The sequence below is a fragment of the Sturnus vulgaris genome, chromosome 17 (assembly GCF_052056855.1).
Source record: "Sturnus vulgaris isolate bStuVul1 chromosome 17, bStuVul1.hap1, whole genome shotgun sequence".
NCBI lineage: Eukaryota > Metazoa > Chordata > Aves > Passeriformes > Sturnidae > Sturnus > Sturnus vulgaris.
In genome coordinates, this window is record NC_142259.1 from 6119976 (window position 1) to 6144935 (window position 24960).

The window sequence follows — 24960 nt, forward strand, 5'->3', positions numbered from 1 at the left end:
TCCTGCCCTCAGGGTCCAGCAGCAGCTCTTGCTGCCCAGCCACCCTGCCTTGGCTTTGCCCCCGTGTTTTCTGGGGGATGTCAGCAGAGACTCGAGCTGCTGCTGACTCCATCCCATTTGGAAACTGCTGGTTTTACTGCTAAGAATGTGCCTGCACAGCCAAGCCTCCCACCTGCTCTGCTGCTAGTGATTCCCATGTGCTCAGGAGGATGAAGAGGAGGAGGAGGAGCGGGGGGAGCTCTGAGCAGCTGTTGTGGGCATTGCTGTGATACCATGCCCCTGACCCAGCAGTTCCCAGGGTCGGAAGGCTTCCAGCCTCACGGTCCGTTTGTCGGTCAGGATGTGGGAGGTGCGGGCAGGGCAGCCCCGCTGTGCCCCAGCCCTGCGCACTCTGCAGCTGTGCCGCTGATGCGCCAGACCTTGAAGATGTTCGACTGTTTGTTTTCCTTTCATTGCCATAAGCAAACTCACTGACTGTGAAAAGGGATAAATTAGCATCTCCAAAGGCTGAGTCTCTCTTCATTCTGAAAACAAGCAGCGAGGAGCAGCAGCTCGGCTCCCTCATCCTCCCTCCCACCCCGTGCTGTGCCAGCACAGCTCTTTGTAGAACTGGCCCAAACCATGGCTGCTCTGCTTTCTTTGCGAGCCAAACAGATTTTAAGCACTTGGCTGAGCCTGTGAACACGGAGGTCAGTTGTCATTTCTTAGATAATGCCTCACAGGCTGATGGTTGTGTTGATTTTTAACCTGTGCTGTTCCGGCTGAGTGCAGTAACTTGTATTTCAAAGAAGTCTCTAAACCTCGTTGTTTCTGTTCCAGCCTTGCTGTCACAAGGCTGAGCAGCTCTGTGCTGCTCACTGAGCCATGTGGCAGCAACGAGCCCCGTGTGCCAGGCCACCACACAGGGGTGACACACACATCTCACCTGGGCTCTCACCTGGCTCTGGCTCCTACCAGGACCTTCTGTGCTGGTCCCCAGGCAGTTGTCTGCCTCTCTTGGTGTGCATTCCCCTAAATTCAGGGCAGGGTAAACTTCCCAGTGCCCAGACAGTCTCAGGAGTGCTGATCCCAGCTGCGGGGTGTGGAGGAGGTGCTGGGATCCCAGAGCTGCCAGCCTGGGCTTTAAGTGGTGCTCTCACAGCAGGTCCTGGGGCAGATGGATTTTTAGACCACATCTGCCTCTATTTGCACTGGTAAAATGTTCATAATCCCTTCTGCCTCTGAGAGCTCTGAAGGAAGCAGGGAGACACTGGGCTGTTCCCCAGAGGATGGGAATGGTGAGCCAGACCAAAGTGAGCTGGACAGACTGAAACACAAGGACTTTCACCTCAACATGAGGAAAAACTGCTTTAAGTGAGGGTGGCAGAGCACTGAGGCTGCCCTGGGAGGTCACAGAGTCTCTCTCTCTCTCTCTAGGACCTAAATAACCTGCACAGGTGACCCTGGCACATTTCTTTTTTATCCTGACATCATCCTGGATTTCTGTTCTGGCTTCTCCACATCTAGGTACCTTCTCCATCTGCACCAAGGGTTTTACAGCTCAGGGTAACCTTCTGCTGTTTTGCAGAAGCCATAACTTGGATCCAGGGAATTTCCTCACCCCAAATCCTCCCTCCATTTGCCTGATCCTCATTCAGCCCCAGTCTCCACAGTTTCTGGAGGGCACTGGCCAAAGTAAATCTGTATAAAATCTGCATCTTCTGTGCTAATGATCACTGTTGGTCCCAAGCAGTCATTTAAGCCTTTCCAGATTCTCTGCCTTTACCAGCTGAACACAGACCACATCCTGCACAGGTATCCCAAATTTGGAACTTTATTTATAAAATGACTCGTACAGGGACACACAGTCCTGAAAGACTTCAGCCTGACAGGGCAAAATCACTGGGCAGGGCACAGTGAGGCTGCTGAGGGTGCCTGGAGCTATTGCCAGGGGCTGGTTTGTGGATGCAGAGCCCCTTTCTGTGCTGCTTTAGGGACAAGCTCGTGTTCTTACACTGCTGAGTATATACCAATGAATGCCACCATGCTATGTACAGACTTTGATAAGAACTTTTCCCCTAAATTAGATGGAGGAGATGAAAATTGCTTGGCAAAACAATGCAACTGCAGAAAGGATTCCCCGAGAGCTCAGGAGCAGCTCAAGTGTGGACACACAGTGAATTATTCAAAGGGCTGCCTCCATTTCTCTGCTCTCTCCTTCCAGGTGAACTAAAATCCATAGAGGGGGATAGTGGGACAATAATTTTTTTCCCTTTGGTGCTATATTTATATCATTCCTGCCAGCCACGGTGGGAGAAAGAGCCCAACAGTTCCCAGCAAGCACACAATGATGAACATCCAGAGGAAGATCCTGTCGATGACCATTGCAACGTACTTCCAGTCTTCCTTCACCTGGAACACAGAGGGGAGAGGCCAATTATTAACATTTATCTGGAAATTAAAATGTAGAGCTTCACTCTAAAGTAGGATATTTTCATATAATTCCAGAAATAGAAGGGAGAGGTCTCACTCACACTTAGTGCTCCTATAAAATAGCAAATGTTTATTCCATCAATCACCTGAGAGATTCCCAGGCTGCAGGGATGTGATTTGTGAAGTCACAAATCCCTATGGATAACACCCCCCTAAGGATAATTAGGGTCATCTGCACACTCCCTCTCTCATTTTGCAGCAGCAGCAGCTGTAACTGGGTGTGTAAATGAGGCTGTGATTCAAGCTGGGGTGGTAAGGGGTAAGAAATTACTTGTTTCCCCATGCTCATAAAAAGATTTGCTTACAGATGAACAAAGCCAAACTCTTTCTGTGAAAGGATTTACAACTTTGGGTGAATAAGCAGTGAAAATGAGCCAGCAAATAAAAGTGCCCTCACCCTCCTTTTCCTCCATTTTTGCCTTGCTGTGGGAGAATTTTCCAGCAATTTTTCTCTGGGGAGGTCCAGTACCATGAGGCAGAAATGGTAAATGACTGCTTCATTAAGAAACCATATATACATATATATGTATAGATATGAAAACCTCTCTTATTACATTGCTGCTATTAATTTCTTTCCCAGAAAGAGGCCTGAGCAGATGGTAAAGTTCTATTTGATATGACTGTACCCATTATGATTGCCTACAATTTCCCACTTGGTGATTAATAGACCCGAGGGCTGAAATTCAGCACACTGCCTTGTTCTTTGGGGAAAACATCTCAGCAAGAGCCCACTCAACCCTCCCCTGTGTCTGTGAGTGTGAAAGGAGAAAGGGACAGCAAAGCTGCCAGAAATGCATTTTGGTAAAGGAAGCAAAGCAGGTATCAGTGAAAGGCCATTTGCAGCACAGGATGTTTCCACAGGTACAGTGGTGTTGCTGAGCTCCTTGGCTCAGTGAGCAGCTTTGTGAGCTGGGAAATGAGGCACACACTGGAGACCATATTATATTTTCTCTGAACAAAGCATTTTCAATTTCAAGAATACCTGAACGTTGTCAAAAGCATAAGAATGGGTTCAATGTTTTCATTCAATGGATTGATTTATTCCTTTTAAAACCAGCATTGAGTAAACCAGCCTTTACTGCTGAATAGGCAGAGAAAATAACCAGGTTCATCCTACATCTTGTCACCTTATTGGGAAAAATCATGTTGTCTTATGATTGTACAGGCCTCTACACAACCATCTGTAATTAGGGTAAGTAAAAAAAAAATACTGACCTTTAAAACCAAAAGGAATTCTCTCATCCCAAGCTTCTATAATTTCCTTGGGTTGTGAACTGTAATTTATTCCAATTTATAAGGTCATGTAGTGACAGGACAAGGGAGAATGGCTTTAAACTGAAATAGATATTTTAGATTAAAAATCAGGACGAAATCCTTTACTGTGGGGGTGCTGAGGCCCTGCACTCACAGCTGTGGCTGTCCCTGCCCTGGAAAGTTCAAGGGCAGATTGGACAGGGCTCTGCTTGTGGCAGGTGGAACGAAATGAGCTTTAAGGTCCCTTCCAACCCAAACCATCCTGTGATTCTACAATTCTGTAATAAGAGCTCAGAGGATAACTCCTTTTACTGCATCTATTTTCTGACCTTTTCATCACTTGCTGAGAGTTGGAGCCTATGATGCTTAAAATTCCTCATGAGAAAGACATCTAAGCAAGCCCTGGATTATTGTTTTATGGGATTAATGTCTTATGATGTAACCAATGTATAAAGCAGATCTGAAATTTCCCACCTAATGTTCAGCTGGAAAGCTGGATTGAGTAAATAATGTCTCGTTCTGGTAAAATAACTTTCTTTGAATATTTATGCTAGTAAAAATAAGTGCTAGATTGCACAAAGAAAAGAAACTTGATGAGTTTCTCTGTGAGAAAAGAAGGAAGTGGGGGAAGAACAACTCGGACAGGAATTTGCTTTCTAATGTAATGGTGTCTGCAAAAATACTGAGCCCATCTTGAAAATGATGGCTGGGAGTGCATCAGATATTTGTAAAATCAATATCCAGCTTCAGACTGAGAGCACAGAGGGTGAAATTGGAAATTATGGGGAGATAATGAAAAAAAAAAAAGAAAAAAGAGGATGAGGGAGAGAAAATGATCTGGATTTTTTGGTTTTGTGTTCTGCCACAATTGTAGCATTTCCTCATGGTCCAGCAGCCCACGTGGAGTCTGATCTGCACACGTCTCTGACATCCGTGCAGCTGCCAACATCTGCCACCACAACTCCTGACCTCTGTTTTGATCAGTTTTAAGAAGATCACTCAAAATTATTTTTGGGAAGCAATCAGGGGAAGAACCAGCTGACTCCCCCACTCTCAAACTGCTGAAAAGTGGGAATGTGCAGCTCTTCCCTGGTGCAGCTCCTGGTGGGTCTGAGCCTCAGGATTTGAGTGGAGGTTGAGGTGTCTTGGTGACATCTGATCCCCAGGACCCAGAGTGTGCCACACAGATTAGAGCAGTCCCAGGTGGTTTTATTGTACTTTGTTAAAAATAACCCTGTGAGATTATCCTGTTTCCTCCCCCTCAGCTTTAGTCCTTCCCATTTTATTTTTAAATGCCTTCCTATCAGAGTATTCCACAGATGCCCACAGCCATGGACAGAACGACTTCCCAGATGGTGCTGGTGATGTCTGGTTATTTTGGCTGATGTGTCACATGGACCTTGTTTTGCCTTTCAGTCTGTAATTAATTTCTAATGGCATTTCCATCATATGCTGGGACAATTCCGCTGTGCGTTTTCCCCAGCGCCCCATTGTGCCTCGATTGTTTGCAGATATTTTTCTGTAACAAACAACTGCCTCCTGCATTTCCCATTTTCTCTTCGCTGGAGCACTTAATTAAATGAGCTATTTACTTTTAATTTAGAAGCACTGCCCCTGTGGCAATGGAGCTTTAGAAAAAAAAAAAAGGACAGAACTTAAAAGAAGCTCTGTTCTCCTTCTGGGAAGGTGAATGTCTGGAAATATTGCTCACAAGACAGCGAGATGTGTCTCAGCAGCAGCACAAGAGGTACCTGCTGATAGATTTATTGAAGACTTCCATGAAGAAATGCCACAATTTGATTTTAAGATGAAAGCAAATTTCTGAGTACTGATTTTTTCCCCCAATAAATTCTCAGTTTATTAGATCAGTTCTGCTCCTCACAGCATATTTCAGTTCCAGAAGATCATTTTCCTTCTTCTTTTCCATTTGCACTGGAAGAAAAAAAATTGTGCTTTCCTAATTTATGTTACTTGGGTCCAGAGAGAGAAAATAGTGCAGCCCCACAATGGAGTCAGCATTATCCCCTCTGTCTGAAAACTCAAGCTCTGCCTTCTGTGCCAACCACAGCTGCTGTGGAACAGTGCAGAAAGGTCACCCCAAGTCCCCAGGGGAGCCCACAGCCTGCCCACAGCTCATTGCTGGATGTTTTCCTGGTGCCTTTCCTCACAGCCTGGGCTGGCAGGAGGTTGGGTCAGAGACCAAAGGCTCAAAGTTGCTCCTTTTCTTCTGCTTTTGATGTTTAGTGCTGTAAATAGCTCTCTCCTCAGGATGATCACTTAATTTCAAGAGGGAAGAACAACAGAAGGTATCAAAAGAAAATTTGTGGCTTTTGAAGACTGCTTCATTAAAAAAAATTAAGAGGAAGGAACCCAAAATATTAATTGAGTCCATTCTTGTTAACACCAACCAGCTCAGCAGGGAGAATCATTTGAAATGGGAAGTATTATTGGTGTAATATTTTTTCATTTGCACCATGGGGAAAAAAATTAAGCTAAACTCAACTGACATCCAAGGGTTTACTTGTGATTATTGCCAGAGGGAGAGAGCAGAGTTTAATTCCTGCACTCCTAATGTGCTTCTGAAGTGCTTTACCCTGGCAAGGAATTTTGGACTGGCAACTAATGAAGATGGGGATTCACAGCCCATCTCTGCCACAGACTTGTTCTGTGACCTTGAATAGGAAGTTTCTGCTTTGGCTGTAACTCCTCAACATAAGGAATTAAGAGTTCCTTCCTCAAAGGGATGCTGTGGAGCAAAATCCATTGAAAAACAGAGGCCCTTAACTATGATACCAAAGAGTATAGAAATGGACAGTAGTGTTTAACTTTTCTTGCTACTGCTCAGTGCTGTGAAAAATGCAAATAAAAGACACTCTCCGTGCTCAGGAAGTCTTGTATAAACATACTATGACTTGCACTGATTCTAAATCTTAAGAAATTTAAACTGTAGATAAAGCTAAAAAGCACCTTTTGCATACGGATCTGCACAGGAGAAGGTAGATAAGACTTTTCTTTAATAAGGTTATTAACTTCAGGTTATCTTGTGTCTCCCTTCATTACAGCCATCATTACTAACACACACAGTCCTGCAGACAAGAGCTGCAAGAGCTGTGAAAGGATGTTGTATTTGTTATGTGCATCACTATCTCCATGAAAAAAAAAAATCCTTTCAGCCTCTACTCCCTTTATCTGTAGCCATATTTACCCCCACAGAATAAGCAGGAAATCTGTTCCCTCACCTCCCTGCACAGAGCCAACTGCTCCAGTGGAAGTCCACTAATGAGGAATCACATCAGGATAATGAGCAGAGCTAAACAGACCCTGCAGTATCCCCACACTACTACAGCTTCCCACACCTACAGCCTACTTGGGCAATTTGCTTTCCTGGGCTCCACAGTCAGTGATTAATAAAAAGCAGAGAGTGTGAATTCCCCATTTGTCAGAGGCTTAAATAAGGAATAAGTCTTTGTTCCTGTGAGATGGCTGCGTTTTTTTGGTTCTCTCACAAACCTAACTGCTTCTTTGCTGCCTAACAGCAACTTTACTCCTATTTTCTGCTGGAGAATCCATTGTTCTAGAGCAGCCCTGAGCATGACCTCGTTGTGCTGCCTCCTTGACCCTCCTTCCAAGACCCCCAGGACACCTCCAGCAGTGCCTACAGTGCCCCAAACCCACAACAGAGGTATGGCTGAGCCTGCCTCAACATGTACACACTCTGCACAGCTCAAGGCTTGCTGTGGCTCCCTTAGCAGCTCGTTTTTGACTTTCTGAAGGAGAGCAGGCTCTGCTGGAATACTCACTGAGAAATCTGCATCCTCGGCCCGCAGGTGGTCTGCGATGTAGTGAACCCCTTCCACTGCCAGCTTCAGGGCTGGGGACATCAGCACGAGGTGCTGCTCTTTGGCTCCGTGGCTCTTGCTCCCCTGGGCTGCTGTGCTGGCCGCCTCACCCTTTTTGCACTTGCACTTGCACTGAGGGGGCTTGTGCTGGGGCTGCTCCCTGTTGAGGTGGCCCTGCTGGGACGCTGGGGAGCCACTGGAGTGGCCATTGGTCTGGGAAGAGTCCTCCTGCAGGTAGCAGTACTGGATGCTCCGGGACCTGCAGCGGATCGCCCCCTCCTCTGCCTTGCCGGGGCTGTACATCTGCTGGACACTCAGTGACCTGCCTTTCAAGACAGAGGTGGCCTGGGTGTCGCTCAGGGGGTGGCAGGAGGGCTGCGGAGAGGAGCAGGTCACCTGTACGGGCTCTGGGTGCAGCACTGAGTACTGCCCAGAGGGGGACTTGCAGATGGGCTGGGGCTTGGTTGGCTCCTCCAGGTGGGCACAGAAGGAGGAGCTGGGTGATGGCTCATTGCTCTGGGGGCTGGGCGAGGATGAGGTAGTGAAGTTGGGCTCCACGTCCATCTCGGACCAGAGCCTGGGCGCGTTGGTTATTTTGTGCATGGACTCGATGAGCTTCTTGCAGTTGTCCTTCACTGTGGAGGGACGTTTCATGAAAAGGATCCGTGGGACCACGTCCAGGAAAACCCTCCTCACCCAGTCTGGCATGGTGTGAGTGCGAGGGGAGCGGTGGTGCACATTGAGCACGAAGACAGTGATGATGATAGACAAGGTGACAAATATCATGGTGAACAACAGGTACTCCCCAATCAGAGGGATGACCAAGGAGGTGGATGGGATGATCTCTGTGATGAGCAGCAGGAACACAGTGAGGGACAGCAGCACGGAGATGCACAGGGTTATCTTCTCTCCACACTCAGAGGGCAGGTAGAAGACCAGGACGGTCAGGCAGGAGATGAGCAGGCAGGGGATGATCAGGTTGATGGTGTAGAACAGAGGCAGCCTCCGGATAATGAAGGAGTAAGTTATGTCAGGGTAGATCTCTGTGCAGCACTCGTATTTCTTGCTGTTGTAATTGCCCACAGCGTTGATGATGACCCACTCCCCACTTTCCCAGTAGTCCAGCTGGTCCACATGACTGTGCATGCTCACCAAATCTATCTTGGCTTTGTCATAGGTCCAGGAGCCAAACTTCATCGTGCAGTTTTGCTGGTCAAAGGGGAAGAAGGTGACGTCGATGCTGCAAGAGCTTTTATAGATAGCAGGGGGCATCCATTTAATTCTCCCGTCATAGAAGAGGTGAGCTTTGGTCAGGTGGGTGACTGCAAAGTCACCATCAGCACTGGGGACAGATAGAAGATAAAAAAGGCTCAGACTTCTCTAGGACATGTCAACTCTGTTAAAGAAATAGGATATTTAGTGCCTGGCTTCCAAATGACCTGACAGATGCAAGGGGCACAGCAAGTCCAAACACCAGATCCATCTACTCTGTCCAGTGGATTTTGAGCTCTTGGCTTACTCAAGCCCTGGAATTCGTGCACATGTCAGCCTTTCCCTGGCATAAGTCAGTTCCTTGATGTGATTGTACACAGGTCTTCCCCAAAGGTGTCCCAGATGTGCTCTGGAATGGGTTGAGTTGTTTTAGAGGTGGGAGGAAGTGTTATCACATAGTGTAGCTGTTGGCTCTGCAGAATTATTTGTGACAGCTGCTAAAAATGGAAGTGTTGGGTAATCACCCAGCCTTTTACGTGAAAAACAGCAAGAACATCCTATTAATAGGAATAGTGAACATTAATCTTTTGATTTCCCAGTCAGGAAGAGAATTGGCTTTTGTGGTGTCTTCCCACAGGAACTCTCAACTAGATAACAGCTCAGGAGTTTGTATTAGAATTGCATGAATAGATTGTATTTTCCAGACTTTTGGAGGAAGAACCCGAGTTACAAACAGCAGCACTGCCAGACAAAAGGCAGGCTGTGCAGGGGAAGAGAGCTTCTGCTAAAACCTTGAGATGAATTATTCAGGCTGATATAGATAGAAAGCTCTCTGCTCCCGCCCAGTGCTTCCTGCTGGAGCCAGCCCAGCCTGCAGCCACGTTTCCAAAATCCCCGGGCCCTGCTCTGCTGCTTCAGCACCCAGATGTGCCCTGACAGCAGCCAGGCAGTGACAGGGGCTCCTGTCACTCTTGACCTCTCCTCCTCCCCACCAGCAGCAAGATCATCAACACACGGGTGATCCAGCAGGGCTCCTCAAGCTGCAGAAGGCATAGGAACTTTCTAAATTAATTTCCTTAGGAGACCATTTTTAAGCAAAATTGAAAAAAATAAGGACTTTTTGATAGTTTAATGGAATCATAGAATCACGGAATAATTTGGGTTGGAAAGGACATTAAAGATCATCTGATTTCAACTCTCTGCAATGGAAGTTTCTTTTTTTTTTTTTTTTTTTCCCTTCCACTAGACCAGGCTGCACCAATCCCCATGCACCAATCTGGCCATGAACAATTCCAGGGATGAGACAGCCACAGCTTCTCTGGGCAGCTGTGCCAGGGCCTCACCACTCACATCACATATTTCCACTGGCCCTGTGAAACATCCTAGAAATGAGACTGGTGTAGTATTGGGAAATAGTGGCAGAATCTGGCACTTGCTGAGCTGCCTTGGCTAACACAGTTTCTGGGCAGAGATGGAAACATCCCCAGTCTTCAGGATCACAGCTCAGATGTCCTTGAGACAACTTTCTAGGTTGCCTGAATTGATGGAAAAATAAACTCAGAATTCTTGTGTGATGGAGCACCAGGTTTTACTAAACTCTTCTTTGTTCTTTGTGTTCTTTGTGGCAGATTTTGGAAAAACCAAAAGAACACAAAAGGACATAGTACCTTTTGACCTCTAAAGCTCTAAAGATTTAAAACACTTAAAAAAAAAAGTGGAAACTACATACAAGACTCTCACAAAGGGATTAAGACAAAATCAGCACCGTGATCTACTCTGAAGCAAACAAACCTGAGCCACTGTACCATCCATCCAGTTCCTGTCTTACTTCTTCTTCCTTAAATCTAATTTACACTCCAGAACATGTGATTTGGATGAAAACCACCATTTATTTTTTTATTTTCTCCTGGGTTTTGCCAGGAGCACAGTAAAGCTCGATTGAGCCATAAAACATGCACAGTAAGTGACAGTCCAGTGCTTGCTGTTCTTGGTGGTTTTCTTTCTAAATCTCAATAGGAATATGGAATCTGATTCTGCATTTAATGATATCTCCAAGGCATGATTAAATTTCTCATTAATGGAGCAATATTTTTAATTGGATCTTATTAGAGAAAAGGGATTATGAGCATCCACTATGAGTGTTTCCCTTCTTAGGTAGAGCAGTGTGTAAGTGGCTGGATAAACAATGCAGGTATGCATTTCCCTTTTGATAAGTCTTGGAAAAAAAAAACCCTCTAAACTCTTGCTAAAATGGCATCCAGGTGTGATAATAATTCAAACAACTGTGTTTCATTCCCAGAAATGCCTTCCCTGGCAGTTTTGCAGTTTCTGTGATCACCACACTCCTCTTCTGCAAGCGTAGGTAGAACCATTGTGATGCTGCAGATCTTGTGTCTCTGTAAATTATCTGCTTTTTAATGAGGAACATGTTTCTTAATTGCTCACCTAACAAACCCAGCTTCATCCTGGGTAAGCTTCATCCATGGCAGGAGTGAAACCAGCTGCAGAACATGTCTTTGGATTCAGTCAATTATTGGCTCTGAGGTGCCATAAAACAGCCTGGGATGCTCCTGCCTCACCAGCCTACCAGGGCTATTACTCAGTGTGTCTGGATTTCTCATTTCAGATCAATGCAGAGGAATTTGTAAGCAGGGTAAATCAGCCATGCTGTGTACATAGATTATATCCCAGCCAGCCACATCACACAAAGGCAATGTTCCCATTTGTCTCACCCTTCATGCACACGTATATTTTTTGCCTCCTTCCCCAAGATTTCCACCCACACTGGACCTTCAAGCATATGTTTACTGAACTGGAAGCTGTGCCTGCTGGCACCCTGCCCATGCAGGGGAACCTGGAGAGATTCTCTCTCCCCTCCTGCGTGAGACTTGGATTCTGCTCCTCTCCACATGAGAGAGGGAGCAAACAAGGTCACCTGGCTGCTGAGTGCCTTCCAAAATCTTTCCCCAATCTCCTCCAAGGGATGAAGGTGAGACAACCAACAGCAAACACAGTCTGCAGTTGGGAGACTGGGGAAAGCCTTTTGGGCAGCTTTGCTGTGGGAAAACCCATCCCTGTTCCTACAGCCCTGGCTGCACCACGTGAATATTGCCTTAGCCAGGCAGGTGGGAGATCTGATGTGGTGGGACAGAGAAAATCTGCAGACATTCCCTTAGAGCAGCAGCACATTCTCATCTTGCTCAGTGGAGACCTCTCTGTTGTGACAGTTGTCACGAAAATCCATTTGGAAGAAGGCGTGAGTGCAAGGTAAACATCACAAGAATGGAGAATTCAGATAGTCAGGCTCTCCTGGTTACTCTGACCTGACAGCTTTAAAAATATGTCAGTAATAAAGAACTGGAGCTCTTATATTTTTATGTCAAACACAGCAGTGCACACCACGAAAGACAGAAGACAATTACTTATTTTGCTCCCAAGGAAAAATCTGCTGTGTGCTGCAGCCTTTGATTTCTCATTTTCAGAATAAAGGTTACTCTTCTAAATCTCCTAAATTTATAAGGGTTTAAGGATGGCATTGCTTTATTGACATCTACCAGCCATGCTCCACTAAAAAGCTTTGCTGACATAGAATTTTTATTTTCTTTTGCCACTTTCTATTTTCCTGCAGCTGAGAGATATACCATCTCACAAAATTAAGTGTTTTCAGAATGCATGTAAATGAAGCATACATTTATTTTCATTTCTGATGATGCAATTTAAATCCCAACAGACCTTTAAAAGCCTGAAAACTATCTGTACACATATATGGATATAGTAGAATGTCCTCATTTAAGGCATTTTCATCAAAGAGCAGTAACAAAGAAAAAATTGTAATATTAGGAGCCTGTGCACCCTTTTGGTACACATAAAAGAGATGCTTCTGGAGTATTCAGATTAAAATTCTCTTCTAAGAGAAACCAGAAAATACTTTGTTTAACTACTGTTTTGTGCTACTAAATGATAACTCAGATGCACTGCTTGGAAGGCATCTCTGGAACTGCCTCCTGCCCAAAACTCCCTGCTCGAAGCAGGTCAGCTACAAGAGGATCAGGACCTTACCTAGTTGGAGTTTTAAATATCTCCAGGGTCTTGGCAGCTTGGGTACAAAACTCCTTGGGTGCCCAGGGGGAGATGTGTGTGCATGATGGGATTTCTTTCAGTCACATCCCAGCTCTTGCTTGGTTGAGGTGTTTGGGAAGCAGCAGTAAGCAATGATATTGTGATTGCTGCTCAGCAGGTCAGGGATGAGCACAGGTGTCCCAGCAGGCTCTGGCTGTGCTGGGTTGGTGAATTTTGTTCTGATCCTCCCCTTTGCCAAGGATCCTCACCAGCACAAGGCAAAGCTCTTGCTCTGTCCTTGGCAGCAGAAGCCCTTGGGTGTGCACAGAGCAGCAGCCCAGGAGGGAGATCCCCCCTGTAGATTTCCTTCTATCAGCTCCTGTGCTGCTGGGTACAGCTTGGCAGCAAACCTCAGAGCATCTGAGGATATCCCTCTCCAGAAAAACAACCACTGAACCTCCCAGAAGAATCAGGAGAGCTGAAGGGTCAATTGGTGATGTTTTGTGGCCTATTATAAATACAGCTGGTGCACAATGATGAGGTCTGTGCCAATGCACACAAATAAAAATGTCAAGTTTGTTTCCAATTTTAAAGGTTACACTGGGGCACCTTTTGGTATTTCTCCTCCAAAGAGCTTTGGGATGAGTCATGAAACCAGTGTTACTCCATAAATCTAACTGGTTGCAAACATCACAGTATAGTTCACGATAACAAGCTCCTACAGTACTTTCAAAAGAACTCTTTGCTTTTCCATAACTTTCAAAAGCTGTCTGACTGATGATCTTCTTACCCAGTCCAGTAATCCCTTCGTGTCAATTTTATCACTGAATGAATTCCTCAAGATATTTCCTACCACTTATTACAGAAATTTGTATTTGATTTTCCTTCACGTCTGTTTTTTTTTTGTTTGTTTGTTTTTGGTTTTGTTTTTTTTTTTTGTAATTGTAGAGTCTAAGGCAGGGATTACTTTCTGGAACAGTTAACCCCAGAAAATTCTGAGAAAAGGGAAACTTCAGAATTCTCAATATTCTCAGTAGCCTCTTCTCAGGTTTTACAATCACCAGGCTGGAGAGACAAATGCTGTGAGAATACCATGACTATCCAGCTGAAAACCAGCACTGGGCTCAAGGACATGGACTTGGATTGCCCTGGGCAGCCTTTGGCAGCTGGAACACCTGGATTTAAACCTGTGCTTTCAGCAGTTTCTCCTCTGGAGCCCCTATCTTGAACAAGTGACTCAACACAGTGGTGGAGAAGCAAAAAAAAAAAAACCACCAAAAAACCCCTCACCACAAACGAAAAATGCAACCCTCAAGAGCTTATTCTCTCATTAGAGAAAAAAATACAGCTGGTTTTTTAAACTTCAAATAAACAAAGAAAAACTAAAATGTGCTTTAAAGCCATTCATGAATGGAAAAACAAGTCAATGCAGAGGATTAGATAATTCATTTAGAAATGATTTGGTGGTGCCTGAAGAGCCTTTACAACTTCAGATAAGGAACAGCCTGGTTTCCTGGCAAAGAGGAGCTTTGTCACTTCACTATGAACTCATATTCCTCTGTTATACATATGTTATGTCACATCCAGTAGAAACTATTTGCAGAGTCTTGGAACTTATCTCATCAAGCCTGAAAATTCAACAGCATATTAATTTCCCTGTAGGATATTAATTTGGTTTCAGAATCTTTATGAATGTTGACAACTACATTTAGTCTCTAGGCCAAACCAGCTGAATTTACTGATTTAATTTGGGTCTCTAGAGTGGGTAAATGGAATGTTTTTTACAATAATGAGCCAAGATATGAGAGTAACCTCACAACAGAGGGTTAGTTTTCCTTAAAGATGTAAATCTGAAATCAATTGAAATTTCACCATTTCTGTATATAGCCCAAGATGAAAACAGAAGGGGTATTTGTATAATCTTTCCTAAAGGAGTCCATCCCAAACAGAAATACCATATTTCTGCCAGAGCACGTGATGAGCCTGAATCAGTGTGGCCTCTCTTCCACCAAGGTTTCTTTCCACATTCTCTTGCTCTCAGAGACCCAGAATCATGTACAGCTATGTTAAACCCCCTCTAAACTATATATATGTGTGTGTGTAAAATAGGAGATGGGCTCCTTGTGAGCATCACCATGGCTCATCCCTATCACTTCCAGCTGAGATGCCCACAGGAGAAGCCCTGGCTGGGAATGCAGTTGGTGAAATGCTGTGCAGAACAGCCTCACCTTGGTGTCCCATCACTCTGGAGGTTTTGCTTTGCATTTGCCCAACAACCTTTAAAAAATGTGAAACCTGATGAAGATATTGACTGCAGCTCCAGGTGTGTTTGGTAGGAAGTTAGGTGAAGACAGACGAACATCTCAGGGCAGAAAACATTTTGCATAAGAACAAAGGGAAGTATAGCAGTGAAGACATATGGAATTAATGGAAACCCACAAATGTCTGGTGCCTAGCTTACATCCATGTTTAATTCATGGATAAAGTAATCAGTTAAAAATGCATGATAGACTCATGACAACCAACAGATGAATGCTTGATTATTAATGCTAAGTATGGGTCAAGGGAGGGAAGAAGCTTGGATTTGGGATTTAGGAGCAGGGCCATGAGATATCCCTGTGTCAGCAGGTCCCAGGATAGTCAGATTTGCTACTGCAAGTCAGAGCAATAAGGTGGGCAGGACTGAAAGACTCTCACTGCCCAGAAGAAGCTGAGGAGGATTCTGGAGAAGCTGCTGTGGCCAGATCAGAGCCCTGGAGTCCCTGAAGAGACTCAAGTGACAGCAACAGTGAACTGAAACAAGAGGGCAGAGGGGCAGAGCCTATGGGGGTAGGAGCCAAAGGCTGCCCAGCTCAAGGTCTGGGTGTCCTGGACATCTGGGGGATGTCTTCAGCATGAAACCCCAAAATGTCCAGAGACCTAAAGGATACCAAGGTCTCCTGGAGTCTTCCTCATCCCTGGAAGTGTTCAAGGCAAGGTTCTGCAGGGCTTTGAGCATCCTGGTCTACTGGAAAGTGTCCCTGCCCATGGCAGGGGGTGGGATGAGACCATGTTTAAGATCTTTTTCATCCCAAACCATTCTGTTATTCTGTGATTCCTTATTTCCAGCCCCTCCTTGCAGGGGCCATCCTCATTTACCATGTTGAGCCAAGGGAGAGGAAGCAGAGGTGACACATCAAGTTCTTCTGTGCAATTAGCTCCAGCAAAAGGATGGTTTGATGCATAAAGATCACGTGGGGATTTGTGCCACGTCATTTTCTTTGGCACATTTTCTTTGGTCTACCACAACCACCAGAAGCTCCAAAAATAATAATCCGTGCCATTGTCATTAATTAAACAATGAGAATTATTTTTTTTTTACCCAATGGAAGCTGTGAACACCTTTCTTAGCTGCCAAGTGAGGCACTTGAGATGCAGTACTCATGCTCAGAGTGTGTCCCTGGAGGGCAGGAAGGTCCAAGTGCCTCTGAATGAGTCATTTCCATTGGGCTCATCTCGAAAGGTGCTCAGTGAGGATGCAGTGATTTCCAAGAGGTTTGCAATCACTAAACACCACTGAGTATCAGGAACAAGCTAATGGGAAAGATAACAGCCCCTGTAGTCTCCAAAGCTCACAATCCCCTGGGCAGATTCCAGCTTCAGCCATTTATTTTGGTTTTTAAACAGAAGCAAAATCCTATCAAGCTAGAACCAGGCGACTGTTTATTAAAACCGAGCCTGGCTGCTGCTGTGAGGGTTTTCTCTGAGTGCCAGCCACGTGCAAAGATGCTTTTCTTTGATGCCTGCAGCAAGTGTTTTCTCTGGGGCCTGTGCTGGGGTGTGGGACTGGGATATCTGACACTCTGGGAGACTGGAGGGCTGTGGGGGGGACTCCAGGGACAAAACAGCCTTGGCACTTGGGCAGCATTTCTGAGTATCAACAGGCTCCAAAGCAAAGAAAGAAAACCACAAGCTGCTCCCTAGGAAGTGTCCATACAAGGGACAGATTCCAAGCATCTCCAATGAGGAACAAATGCCTATTTAGAAATCATTCCAGAATGGTATTTAGCTGACCTGAAACCCCTGTTTGTAGTCACACAAGCCTGACATGTTTCAGCATATTTTCCTCATTTAAGCCCATCCTCAGTAATTGGCTTTTCCAATTGATGGTGATAAATTAGGGGAGAGCTCCTGGGTGAAACAAAATTGAAGAGGACTGAAAGCTCAAATCCAGCTTAATTGTGCATCTGACATGTGAAGAATAAACAATACCTGGCATCTCCCAACAAAACTGGCTGCCCAGAGGAAGGATCATTAGGAGAGCAAAGCCCTTGTGATGAATGTCAGTCATGTCACTTAAGGCATGTTATAGAATCTACAGGAACACTGACCACAGAGACCAATATAAGTTGGAATAATTGCAGGAAACATTTTAACCTCACGAGGAGAGAATATTTGCAAGGATGAGTTCGCCCTCTGGTCACAGAGCTCACACTCACTTGTTGTAAAGGACAATGTCTGGCCTCCAGATGAGCTCTGAGGGGATTCGGATGGATGTGACATTTTCATATTCCTGGGGGTCCCAGCGCAGCTTGTAGTCGTGCCACTCCTGCCAAAAATGAGGTGGTTACAAAGCTGGAAGATTTCAGCAGAAAAAACAAAAACAAACACAGAAAAACACATATTTGGGGGCACCTACCTGCTTCACCCACACATTCGTGGTCATCATTTGATTTTTCTCATCCTGAAATGCAAGATCAGATATTGGTTACAGGAGCAGATTAAGAGGCCCAAAGAACCCTCTTAATTTCCCTTAATTGTATTTCATTTACGTAATTACAAATCACCTCTGCAATAAATGTAAGTTCCATCTTGGAAATAAAAAGCAGATGTTTCTGTCATTTGACATGGGACAGGGCACAGCTGTCTGATACCACTGAACAGCTGAGCCTGCACCTAAGCAATCCTGTGAGCAGATGGACTGGAATTTATTGGGATTTTACTCAGTGCTGATGGATTCAGCCTGGGATGATGATTCCAGGTAGAGGAGAAAGCTCCCCAGCCTGCCTTTGACCTGAGCACTGAAGGAAGGGAGTGATGGATGTATGAACCCTTGCTGACACGTGTGGTGGATTCCAGTGCTCAACTTCATCTGCAAGGGTGTTCTCCTATGAAACATTACCCATGGACACAATTCTGGAAACAAGAAGCTCAGCAGCGTTTTTCCTTCTACCAAATACATGAACGTGTGGCACTATTGATTGGGTTTTCTGAATAAACCCCAGCTGCTCTGCTGACATGGAGTTTTTAGGCTGACTGGTGTATTTCCATCGATGGGTAGACTTTTTCCCAACTCTATGCACAAATAGTATGGAAAAGTAGGACTGTATATTCATATTTAAATAATGTCAGGCATTTATAATGCTGGCAGCACTGCAGTAGAGTTAATTACTGTTTGCTGCTTGTCTTTTGTGCCCTCTGTAAGTAACTCAGATGAATTACGTGGGGCACAGCCTAGTGCTGGTCTGACTGAAGTGTCCCACCAGAGCTCAGGGTTTATTGGTGTGGGGTTATTTTATCTCTTGCCTTGGTTGGCATCAAACCCAGCTGAGCTGGCAGCAAACTGCTCATCATTAACCTTGCTCTTGTGGCAGTTCAGGATTGATTGTGAACATTAAAACCCAGGAAGTTTGGGGGGAGCTCTGTCTCATCTTCCAAGACTCCTCATTGCTGTTGTGGCAGCAGATGTAAAACCTGAGCAGAGATTCTCTCCTCTGGGGTTAAGGACCAGAAGCACAGGGAGGAAGGAGGAATAAAAAACATTTCACTGAGAAAGAAAGGGAGAGAAAATATCCAGATGCTTCTTTGAGTGCCAATGGGAGATGAAGAGTGCCATGACCTGGACCAGACCTAGAGAACCTGCTCCTCTTACCACTTTGCAATTCAAGCACCTGAGGCTCTCCCCGACAGCCCCTGCGCTGGGCATCCTGGTGTAGCAGGTGCTGCCTTTTCCTGGAATTCTCCTCCCTGGAACCACCCTTTGTGGAAGTTCCTGCCCATCACCACACCATCCTCCTGACCCGAGTGAAGCACAGCTCCAGTCCCACGGGATTATCTGAGAGGGGTTTGCAATGTGCTAATGACCAGGTTCCTCCTCAGCTGGCACAGCTGGATGCTCCTCATGGAGCCAGCCCACGGTGACTGGTGACAGAGGAGGACAGAGGTGACTCCACAGCCATGGGGGTGCTGCACTACCTGGCCCCTTCTCTCCAGGTGAACACAGTACTGGAGGTCCTGCACAGAGTCCAAGTGTGTCTCTTGGTGGCTGCTCCTATTTGATCTCCTCCCCCCCCCCCCCCCCCCATTTCTAGTCTCAGAAAACCCTCAGCAACCCAGGGTGAGGTAAGGACATCAGGAATGTAGAGCTCCCCATTGATTTCTGTTCCCCTGCCCCCAGCGTTTGTCAGCAGGATCTGGGGTTTGAATACAGCTCTGATTTCCCTTTCAGACTCCTTGTCGTTGGGAGCTGAGCATTGTGTCTAACAATTGCAGCAGGGTTTGCACCAAAACTGTCACTGTCAGGAAGGGGGAGAGGAGCTGAAGAGCCACAGTGGTGGCAGGAGTGTCACTGGGGCAGGAGGGGTGAGAGCTCTCCTCCAGCCACAGGTCCTGGCACAGCTCTGCCTGCGAGTTGCACTTCTGACCACTGACATGGTTTTAGGATTAATTTTTCTTAAGTAAACTGGGAAAGCACTGTGGAGCAGGTGTATCGATCCCCCTCTTCCACAATTCAGCAGCTGCGTAATGGAAAGTCTCTCTCATGCCTCCACAGTCACTAATGCCTCATCTTTAGTCTTATCAATTATTCAGATGAGAACCATGCAACTTCAACATTAGCAACTGCAAACAGCCCCGGATCCCTCAGGCTGACGTAAGAGCCAGGAGGGGAATGGGAGAGCATTGCTGTGCTGGGAGGGGATGGCTTCTGCAGGAGGAGATGACACTCTCCAGCAACTGGTGTCTTTGATTCCTCACCTCCTGAACCATCTCAGCTCTTTCCTCTTCATCTCAAAAATCTGATTTCAAAATATAAAACCGTATGGATATTCATCTGCCACGATTGTCCCACACCAGTAATGTCTTTAGGTTGCATTATTCTTTCCACTATCAGAGAAATCACACAATGGTTTGTATTGGAAGAAGGTTTAAAGCTCATCCAGTTCCAACCCGCTCCAACAGCTTCCACCAGACCAGGCTGATCAAAGCCTCATCCAGTCTAGCCCTGAACACTGCCAGGGCTGGGACATTATCACCCCTTTCATTCTACCACGTGATTACAGTAGAAAGTGACGGGGAGTCACCTCTTCTGAAAAATAAGGGGGTTGGACAAGATGGCCTATAAAGGTCCCTTCCAACCCAAACTATTCTATGAAAGCCAGCCCAATACCTGCTCAAGGAGTGTGCAGCTGCACAGACACTGCCCTGGCAAGTGCCATGTGCAAATAGGGACAGGAAGGAGGAGAATGCAGGAGCAAGATCTGCACAAGCTCTAAAGCCTGTGAGTGTGTCTGGCATCTGCAGCCCTGCAGGGACCTCCTTTGTCCAACACTTGACCCCAGCACACTGTGCCAGAATAATCCCATAAATACTGTTTCAGTGCACATCAGTCTGCATGCACACCACTCTGTTTAGAACAGGGCACATACAGTTTGCACATGTGTGACTTCTATCTGAGTGAACACTCAGAAAGAATTTTCTTATTAATATCTGCCAGATTAGCTAAAAACCCTCAAAACTTTCATTTGCAGAAACCTCTTCAGGCAATCTCTCTTCACTAGGTGTACAGAGCACTGTCCCTATTAGCTTGTGTAAATTAGTGTTAATGACCATGGCCAAATTCCAAATTAGGTATTTGATTTATTCTTTTGCCAGAATTCTGTGGCGTTTATGCCAGCAGCTCCACCACCCCACTGTGATCACTCCCATGGGTTTTGACAGGGAATTTGGGATTTTGCCTGTAGTAAATGAAGAGTAAAGGATCCACTTTGATGATCAGCTACTCACATGAGTCACCAGGTCTGTCTGCACGATCTGCCGAGGGCAGAGCTTTCCCAACCCAACCCAAACCTGGATTTCCCAACCCAGTAAAGTCCACATGCACCAGGAGCCTCTCCCTGGGTGTCAGCCTGGCTAATCTTGGCCTTTGTGGCACTTACAACATCGATGAGCTGGGCGATGGACAGGCCGAAGCGGACGAGGACCACGTCCGAGATGTTGGCCACGGGACGGGACCACTTGTTATAACCAGAGAAGAGTTTCTTCAGGAGCCGCTCCTCCGCGTGGGCTCGGGTCTCCACCTGCCCAAAGGCTGTGGGGAAGGAGTGAAACACCTGCAGGTCCAAGGGCTGGCACAACTGGAGCCTTCTCCAGAGGGAAACTCCAGCAAACCCCAGCGATGGGGACACACAGCAGGGTGATGCTACCCTGGTGATTTGTCTCCCCTCTATCCCCGACATTGCCAGGTGCTCATCACTCTCTTCACCCACTGTTACAGAGCAGGATTGGTCTGAAGGAAGTGGGGGCACCAGTAATTCCATTTACAAAACACTACATGAGGCATTCTTCCCTGAATTTGTTCTAATTTTAATTGCCACTTTGTGGCAAGTTTCTAGCACTGGAGTCTGCAAGCAGGGAAGAGGGATGCTAGAAGGGCAAGCCAAAAAGGAAAAAGCAGCCTCCTGCTGAGAGATAGGGATTTTGGATCAGATTTACAGATAAAAAATTGGCACCACATGTATCAGGAAAAAAAGGGCAGACTGAAATTCAGGTCTTTAACCTGCTTGGTGGATATTTCACAAAAACAATGGGAGAAGGAAGAGGACGGTGGAGAGCACAAGTTGGATAACACGATCCCAGTTTAGCTCAGGCATAACTTTAAAAGTTGGAGGCTGCAAGGAGCAGCCCTGACTCCACACATAGGCTCCAGGAGCTGTCAGAGGTGCCTGGTGGTTTTTAAAAATTAAAGCCACGTTTAATCCGGGGGCTATTGGAGGATCTGCACTCCTGTGCTGGCTTCCAGAGAGAGGGGAGAGGGAGCCGGGGGCTGTCCCCACGTCCCCCGTGGAATATGGCTTCTACTTAGTCTGTAGCTGCCCTGGATTATACAAAGGGAAGCATTAGCTGAGCGCTGGCTGTGCTCTCCCCAGCCGGAGCTGTAGCCCTGAGACACATTAACACACTTTATGCAGGGAAGAAAAGCCCAGGCAAGAAGCAGGATGCTGAGCCCCTGCTCAACATTCTCCCTCCTGTCCCCTTCCCACCGTGGCTTTAACCCTTTCTCCATCGAATCAGACAAGGAGCAGAAAAGAAAGGTGAAGCGCTGCTCAGCAGAGGCTGGTGCTCAGGGGAGCAGAAATGATGGGGCAGAAGGGTGGAGGAGCCAGGGAAATTCCCTGCTGCTGGTCTCTGCAAGGGGGCTTTGAGCGGGGTAAGGGAAGAAAGAGCTGAAGAGCGGAGCAGGGGGAGAAGAGCTTTCTCAAACTTACCGGGGAAAATGCAGGCACACAGCAGGAGGAGGAGGTTTCCCTTAGGCACGAGAAATCCCATCGTGGAGCAGAGCTTTAGTGTGCAGAGTCTCTCGTCAGGGCAACTTTTCCACTCTGAGTCTCTGGATCCTCCAGGTTCATTCCCTTAAACTCCTTTCACTCTCTCCCTCTGGGAAGGGATAGCAGCTGGTGCTTTGTTTATTTTCCTTCTCTCTTCTGAGTGCTCTGCAGTCCTGGAAGGATGCTCTTAGCTGGGGCTCTGCTGCTCGTTCACTCACGAGTGATGTGCAGGGGCTGCAGAGCTCCTGTGAGAGCCGGGGGTGCCCAGCATCCTCCTGCTGCTCCTCTCCCCTTCCCTGCCAGCTTGGCTGCTGCTTTATTTATTTGCTGCTGCTGCTTTCAGCCTTCCCCCAGCCCCTGGGGCAGCCTTCGCTCGGGTTTTGCTGCTGATGGGCCACCGATGATGCCTCAGAGTGAGCACAGCGTGTTTGTATATTTAATGTAGTCAGACCTGCCCACCTCCTGCCTAGGAGGAGGAGGAGGAGGAGAGAATCCCTGCGCTCCAGCAAACAGGCTGCAGGGAGGAAAACTTTTGCAGGAGAAATAAAGGAGGAGATCCAGAGCCCATCTGCAGCCAGAGGTGGATGTGGGGCCAGCTGGGATCTTTACAGCACCGGAAGCCCAAACAGCTCTTAATTAACGAAAGCTGTCTCTTTAATCTCGTCCAACTGCTTTTCAAAATCACTCCAGTGTAATTAGACTGAGATATTTCTGGCTTGGGCACGTATCTTTGCTATCAATAATTACTGGGGTGATGAACCTGCCCTGCTGTACAAACACAGAGTGCAAATACAAATATCAGCGTCTGGCCACAGGAAATATTGCAAACCAGGGCTGAGACCGAGACAAGGTCACCTGAAGTTATCTGTATGTTTGAATGCACCTTAAATACATCACAAAAACTCTGTTAAGTCTTGAAAATTTGGTGGAGGAAAGGATAACTCCTTGTGTTAGCAAGGAATTATCACTCCAGCCCTTCATCTCACATCCCTGATTCCTTGCATGGGAGACATGGAGTGAAGCTCTCCCCGTTTCATTTCAAAAGTAGCTTTGATATTAACACAATTACTTCTATACGGATAGCAAATGGATTTAATTTTCAGTCAGGGGTAATGTTGCCAACTGCAAAATTAATCAGAGTCTGTTCTAATAATATTAGCTACATATTTTATGTATAATAATTTCCCTGCTCCCAAAGCATCTCAAATATCTTCCAATATAATAGATTGCTCACTGCAAATGGGGAGGATTAAAGTCACAAGAGAAATTAGGTCTATAGTGAGATTATAAATAACATCAGTGTAGTACCAAACTCGACTTGTCTTGTTTTTCTTATCTCATCTCTTCCTCAGCAATTGTCAGCCTTTCCAGTGACAAACCACACCATATTTTCCCACTTTATGTATTCCTGTACAGTTGCCTGTTTTGCTTTGAGTCCTGACCCTCACTGCAGCACCTGAGCACCTGTGATATGCTATAAAAATCTGTAGTGCTCATTCTAGGGAACCATCCAGCATTAATTTAATAAGCAGCAGATGTGAGATCAAATTAACTCGGAGCTGGAGTGTGGGATACATCCTGAGAGCCAGGTCCTGTGCAGCTCTGAGCACCTCCAGGAACAGGGAGCAGAGGCGCAGTCACTCCTCACCAGGGTATAAACAGCATCACTGTCACCTACTGCAGCCACACATTCCCAAAAGAGCTACAAGAACCCTCCTAGCATTTCTTTAAACGCCTTTTCTCTGTGGAATCTGAAGTCTGCAGGTCCTCGTTATGTCCAGCCCTGCTCAGTTCTGACCCAGCAGAATTAAATAAGGGAATCCTGGGTTTCTGCCCCCCTCCATCAGGCCACCAGCACCAAACACAACAAACAAATAGAGGGGAACAGGATTTCTGAGGCCATTTTTCAGTGAGGCTGGTGCTCTGCACAGGTCACACACGGAGCAGCCAGACCCAAGGGATGCGAGATCAACTACTCCCTTTTGAAAACCTTGGCCATAAATAATACAAGTATCCTTGACTACAGGCCCTCCTGTGCAGAACTGATTCAAATCCCATGGACAAACCCCATCCATCTTCACCTTGCCTGGCTCTCCGTGCTGGCCAGCAGACACTGCCTTTAGATTAACCCTATAAATTTCTTTGATTAAAAAAGGATTTCCTTCTTTTGGAAATTAATCGTAAATCACTATTTCCTATGAGGGAAACATTTATCCCTCACCTCGCTGGCCATGTGGGGAATGAGCATATTTTACAGTGGTTTCTGTGCCTTGAAGTGACCTTGTTAAATCTCACTGCCAGTTTCTTTCTGCATCATTGGGCCATAACTAAATTTCCATCAGCTCCTGTGTGTATTTGGAAGGTGATGACTTCCACTGGTACATGTGCAAGGGACTCTGACTGGAACAAAAGATGCCATTTAAAGGCTTTAATGATTTTTTTTATAGTGATAGAAAGCTGCAACTGCAGCCTGATTTCCAGGGACCCAGCTCTGAGTCTCCTCATTTTTATTATCTTCCTTTATCCAAAATAGACATGGA

General features: G+C 46.2%; 1 protein-coding gene across 1 annotated transcript; it reads right to left on the minus strand.

The window, feature by feature from the left end:
• Positions 1–1797: 1797 nt before the first annotated feature.
• CHRNA4 (cholinergic receptor nicotinic alpha 4 subunit) lies at positions 1798–23043 on the minus strand. Its single transcript, XM_014873805.2, has 6 exons — positions 22361–23043; positions 21032–21183; positions 17515–17559; positions 17315–17424; positions 7527–8907; positions 1798–2391 (listed from the first exon to the last, which is right to left on the minus strand). The coding sequence occupies exons 1-6, from the start codon at positions 22419–22421 to the stop codon at positions 2266–2268; spliced, it is 1875 nt and encodes a 624-aa protein (XP_014729291.2). The 5' UTR covers positions 22422–23043; the 3' UTR covers positions 1798–2265.
• Positions 23044–24960: the final 1917 nt, after the last annotated feature.